Source organism: Chiloscyllium plagiosum, chromosome 3 (assembly GCF_004010195.1).
Source record: "Chiloscyllium plagiosum isolate BGI_BamShark_2017 chromosome 3, ASM401019v2, whole genome shotgun sequence".
NCBI lineage: Eukaryota > Metazoa > Chordata > Chondrichthyes > Orectolobiformes > Hemiscylliidae > Chiloscyllium > Chiloscyllium plagiosum.
Window position 1 is genome coordinate 131798719 of NC_057712.1, and position 6531 is coordinate 131805249.

Below are 6531 nucleotides of genomic sequence, written 5' to 3' on the forward strand. Positions count from 1 at the left end.
CATGCACATGGACAGCATTGAATTGAGGGGTGCGTAGGTTAAGTTATTTTATTTTAAATTAGGATTAATTTTCGGCACAACAGTGTGGGCCGAAGGGCCTGTTCTGTGCTGTATTTTTCTATGTTCTATGTTCTATTAGTTTTTTTGTCCAAAAATCATTATAGAGTTTAACATTTTATTATTTTGTAATGGAAAAAATTTCTTATTAAGATCAAACACTGGATTCTGTAATGTTTATAAAAACTGTCATTTTTGGTGGGTTTGTGATGTGTGTTCTGTCATGTCTCACAGTGGTATCTCACACACTACCATCCTCACCACAAAAGCATCCATTTCACAATTATATGATAGGGAAGGGGAAATTGTCACTGCTGTTAGGATCTTCTGGAGTACAAATGACTGGAAACCCTATGGTAGGAAAGATATTATTTAAGTGGAGAGCATCCAGGAAAGATTCACGAGGATGATGCCAGGAATGGCAGGTTTGAGATATGAAAATAGACTAAAAAGGCTGTGGCTTTTTTCACTGGAGTGTAAAAGGGTTGAGGAGTGACTTTATTGAGGTTTATAAAATTGTGAGGGGAATAGATAAGGTGAATGACAAGGGTCTTTTCCCTAGAGGGAGAATTCAAAACTAGGGATCATATTTTTAAGGTGAGAGATGAAAGACATGAAGGGCAACATTTTTTACACAGAGTGGTTTGCATGTGGAATGAACTGCTAGAGGAAATTGTGGATGAAGGTACAGTTACAATGTTTGAAAGACATTTAAAACATGTTTAAAATAGGAAAGGTTTGGAGGGATATGGGCCAAGCATAGGCAGGTGGGAATCGATTAGTTTAAGAACATAGTCGCGTGGACTAGTTGGACTGAAGGGTCTATTTCCAAGCTGTATGACTCTATGACTCTATGACTCTATGAAACAGAAACAGGTATAGGTCAGTCAGACCCTTGAGCCTGTTCAACCATTCAGTGAAATCATGGCTGGCCTATGGCCTAATTTCATATACCTGCCTTTTGCCCACAACCGTTAATACCTTTCCTAAACAGAAGAAGATCTATTTCAGATTTTAAAATAATAACTGATTTAGTATCAATTGCTGCTTTTGGTAGAGAGTTCCAGAACTAGAATCTAGAAGCGGTGGAAATAGTTTATCTTTATCTACCTTGTCTTTTTCTGTTATTATCTTGAAGACTTTGATCAGAGGACTCTTTTACCCTCTAAATTCGAGAGAAAAAGGCTTAATCTACAACTTCCTCACAACTTGAAGTCAACACATCATTCTTGTAAACCTACAGTTATATGTCCTCCTAAGCTTTGATGTCAGATACAGTACTCCACTGTAACCAGGGCTTTGTAATGCTGCAGTTATATATCTACATAATTGGACTCCAAACTTCTAGATATAAAGACCAGCATTCCATTAGCCTTCTTGATTATTTACTGCACCTGTTCGAGGCATTTTAAAGATCTATGCACCTGAATGTCCAAATTTCTTCAGTCATCTGCTGTACTTAACTTGATACAATCTAGAAAAAACCCTGATCTATCTCTTTTTGGTGCAAAACAGATAGTATCACACTTGCCTCAATGTGCCAGTTTTTCCCATTCATCTAGACTATCAATATCCCTTTGTAATTTTATGCTAATTTCCACACTCATTATATTGCAGCCAACATTGTGTCATCAGCAAATTTGGATATTATCCAAGCCGTTAAGAAACAATGTGAATAATTAAGGTCCTAATACCAATCCTTGTGCGACACCACTGGTCACATCCTGCCAATTTGGGTACCTGCTCATTGTCTCTACTTTCTGTCACTTGCCACTCAACTAATCTCCCAGCCATTTTAGTAATTTTCACTCAATCTCATGGGTTTCTACCTTAGTTAACAGTCTCTTCTGAGGGACTTTATCAAATGAGAGACAGTCAACAATGGCTGTGACCTCTAGAAGTTGACTGTGAAAGGATTTTGAAAGAGGTGAGAAGGAATGAAAAGTTCAACTGCTGAGACAAGGCCAATGAGTCTTGCAAAGCTCCCAGCCATTTTCTTCCTTGGCAGCAAATGTGGCAGAGACTGCTGTGCCAGAATGGGGTTCCTGAGTAACTCCAGGTTATGTTTAACACCATGGCACAAACTGTCACCTCATGAGAAGGAAGATCACTGGAGACATGCATACCAGAGAATCAATCAAGCTTTATTTCATCATAAATTTGACGTGATTTATAAAAATAGATTCAGGTGAAAAATGTATATATATTTAGAAAAATAATGAATTGAGAGACATCCTTAAGAAAAAAACAAGTAGGTAGTGTTGTGATTTAAAAAAGAAGAGGAGCTATTTTTGTCAGGATCTAACAGCATAATAAACAGCTTCTCTTGAAAGCTAATAAAGCTATGACGTACCATTTCATAGATTTTTGGGAGAACAAAGACAAAATCTTCAGGCTCATCACCAGTTGGCTCTGGCATATCCCGGAGGAAATCAACGAAGTATGGCTCTTCATGAATCATCTGTGCTACTCTTTTTCCAATAACTTTTTCAACTGCGCGAGTAATTGCACTTTCAAACCAATCTTTGTCTTCTTGATTTATAAATCTATGAAGTAACCAGAAAGTCACTAATTAATCATTAAAAATTTTAATGCAATGAAGATAACTACTTTATTCAGTGTGAGTCTTGAATCTTTATGTTTATATTTTCAAAGTATGTAGGGGTAGTCAGAGAGAATGTCCTGAAGATTGTTACCTTGCATTTTAACTAAGCTCCACTTTGGATCCCAATTGGAAGAAGCACTAAGGGCACAAAATACACTCTGGTTGGGGGCCCTTCAATTTTCATCAATAAGACTGATTTTAGCAGCACACTACTTACTGAGCTAATGAATCAGTCAGATTTAGCTGTCAGACTTCGATCATAAGATATAGAAGATAGTTAGGTCATTCAGACCAATAAGTCTGCTCCATCATGGCTGATATGTTTCTCAACCCCATTGTCCTGCCTTCTCCCCTTACCAATCAAGAACCTATCTATCTATTTCTTAAATATATTCAATGACCAGACCTTCACAGTTTGTTGTGGCAATTAATTCCACAGATCAACCACCCTCCGGCTGAAGAAATCCCCCCCATCTCAGTTCTAAAGGGTAATCCCTTCACTCTGAGCCTGTGCCCTTGGGTCATGGTCTCTCCTACTAGTGAAAATGTCTTCTCCAAGTCCACTATATCCAGGCCTCTCAATAAGCTTCAGTGAGATCACACCAAATTCTTCTAAACTCCATTAAGTACAGACCCAGAATCCTCAACCGCTCGTTATATGATAAGCTCTTCATCCCTGGAATCCTTCTCGCAAACCTCCTCAAAACTTCTCCAACACATTCTTCCTTAGTTATGAGTCCCAAAGTTTTGTCCCTGGCAAGTAGTAAACAACAGGATAGAGACTCCTACTAGCTTTGGTCTTTACCTTAGTCTGGTAGTGGAAGATGAATCTGTCCCTGATAAGATTGGTAGGATTGGCTACTAACCAATCCACACGAACATAAAGCCCTGATTCAGAGCAGATCTAGCAGCTAAAACCTGGGCAACCCTGAGGTGCTGTAGGCCAACAGTTTTAGAAGAATTATTTTCAACCACAATCTCTAATTTCATAGCCCAGCATATTACGCACTCTATTCTTATTATTAGAAAAGCAACATCATAATTTCTGATTCAATGAAGAAGTCAAGAGAATCTCCAGAAGGAGCAACAGGTATGTCTGAAGTGTCAACCTGGTGAAGTTACAAAACAAGACTACCTGACAGGCAGGGGAAACAGCAAACAATTGATAAGAGGTAAGATGAGAGTAGTGCTGGAAATGCACAGCAGGTCAGGTAGCATCTGAGGAGCAGGAAAATCGACGTTTCGGGCAGGATGCTGCCTGACCTGCTGTGCATTTCCAGCATCACTCTAATCATGACTCTAATCTCCAGCATCTGCAGTCCTCACTTTTGCCTAAATAATTGATAGAGTTAAGTGATCTGATAACCAATGTGTAAGGTTAAAGCTCTGTAGTCTTATCACTTGTAGTCATGGCTGGGAGTGAACAATGAAACAACTAAACAGGAGCCTTACAAAAGGGAAGTCAAACATTAACATTACACGAAAGTGGTGAGTTGACTGGTTGGTGACTAGTTGCTGTTAGCGACTTAGTGTAAAATGTTGAAATTGAAAAAAATGCATTTTATTTCAAACAACTGTAATTACCTAGTTTAAGGGACTCCATTAGAAGGGAAATAAGAAACTCGGGATTTTACTGTGTGTTTATTCTTAAATGGTAACATTTATTATGTTCTGATGTTTAGGCTAGTACAGTACATGATAAAGTGAAGAAACATTAAATTATTTTGGAATTAACTAAACATATACGTAACTAATTATGAATGAAGACACAATAAAGATTACAGGGCAGGTGATGTATCATAATTGCTTTTGTCAGGGGTCTTGGATGCCAGTGGTTCAGGGTAAACATGTCTGCTGTGAGTGGTTGCAACATGAGCAGCTTCAGCTCAGTGTTTATGAAATGGAAGATAAGCTACAGGCATCATGTCATATCAGGGCAGGGGAAGTTACCTGGACACTGGGAAGTTGTGAGAAATCAAACATTAGAAGCTAGAAAAGAAAGAAAGGTATCAGTAAGGTAAGTGATAAACAGATCATGAAAGGAGGGTTCAAGCTGCACAAATCTATGAGAGAAATTAAAGAAGAAAGTTCCACAAATATCACCATCCTCAATGATGGGGGACCCCAGCATTCGCAACAATCTTCAGTAGATGATCCATTTCAGCTTTCTCCAGAGATCCCCAGCATCACAGCCAATTTGATTCTCATAGACACACAGACATTGACAGCACAGAAGGAAAGCCATTTGGTCCTTCCTGTTCACACTGGTCAAAAAGGATGTGACCATACTAATTTTATTCCCCAGCTCTTGGCCCATGGCCTTGGAGGATATAGAAAACACAAGTGAACACATAAATAAATGTTACAATGGTTTCTTACACAACTTCACTTTCAGACAGTGAGTTCTATGCTCCCACTTCCAGCTGGGTAAAAAAAAATCTCAACTCACCTCTTAACTTTCTACTTTTTGCATTAAATCTACATTCCTTGGTTACTGACCCCATGAGTAATGGAAAAAAGTGCCTTCTTATCCACATTATCAATGTCTCTCATTATGTCGTATATCCCTGTTAGGTTTACTTTCAAACTTTGTTGCTCCAACAAAATATCCTAGCCTATTCAATATTCCATCATAGCTCAGACCTTCCGACTCAGGCAATACCCTGATAAATCGCCTCAGCATCCTCTTCAGCTCAACCATGGTGTTCTTATGATGTGATGACCAGAACTACATGCAGTACTCCAGTTGTGACTTAAACAGCATATTAAACTCCCATGAGATTAACCATCCTCTCAGCATGGAGGATATAGACGGGCTGGTCAGATGGGTTTATCAGCGGTAAATGGAATGTAATCTGGATAAATATGAGGTGATGTACTTGGGAGGACAAACATGCCAAGGGAATACATGATGAACTGCAGGACCCTGGAAAGCACTGAGGATCAGAGGGACTGTGGTGTGCATGTACATGGGTCCCTTAAATTGTCAGGATATGCAGATGAAATAGTTAAAAAGACATTTGGGATACTTGCTTTTATTAACCAAGGTATTTCGTTTAAGAGCAGAGATGTTGTGCTGGATCTTTATAAAACATCAGTTAGGCCACAGCTAGAATATTGGCTGCAGTTCTGGAATCTATATTATAGGAGTAATGTGGTCAGATTGGAGCGGATGAGAGAAGATTTACCATGTTGTTGTCTGGACTGGAGATTTTCAGTTTTACTGAGGGGTTGGATAGACTGGGCATGTTTTCCTTAAAGCAGAGGAAATTGAGAGAGAAATTGATTGAGATGTATATGACGGGTTTAGATATGGTAGACAGGAGAAAGTTATTACCCTTGATGAAGGGAGCAATGACTAGGGTGAATATAAATTTAAGGTAAGGAGCAGAAGTTTTGAGGAGATGAAAGGAAAACCTTTTGTATGCAGAGCTGGTAGAAATCTGGAATTCACTGCCTGTAAGAGTAATACAGGCAGAAACCTTCATAACATTTAAGAAGTATTTAGAAGTGCACTTGTGATGCTGAGGCATAGAAGACTATGGACTGTGGGCGGCACGGTGGCACAGTGGTTAGCACTGCTGCCTCACAGCGCCAGAGACCCGGGTTCAATTCCCGCCTAAGGCGACCTACTGTGTGGAGTTTGCACATTCTCCCCGTGTCTGCGTGGGTTTCATCCGGGTGCTCCGGTTTCCTCCCACAGTCCAAAGATGTGCAGATCAGGTGAATTGGCCATGCTAAATTGCCCGTAGTGTTAGGTAAAAGGGGTAAATGTAGGGGAATGGGTGGGTTGTGCTTTGGTGGGTAGGTGAGGACTTGTTGGGCTGAAGGGCCTGTATCCACACTGTAAGTGATCTAATCTAATCATG

The 6531-nt window shown here is 39.6% G+C and overlaps 1 protein-coding gene across 1 annotated transcript in view; it reads right to left on the reverse strand.

Moving 5' to 3' along the window:
- The window catches only part of LOC122540179 (dynein axonemal heavy chain 8-like), a 1249383-nt gene that overhangs the window by 249152 nt on the left and 993700 nt on the right, over positions 1–6531 (reverse strand). Inside the window, exon 60 of the mRNA XM_043675521.1 lies at positions 2411–2603. Coding sequence (XP_043531456.1) covers positions 2411–2603 — 193 coding nt within the window. The remainder of the gene's footprint in view (positions 1–2410; positions 2604–6531) is intronic.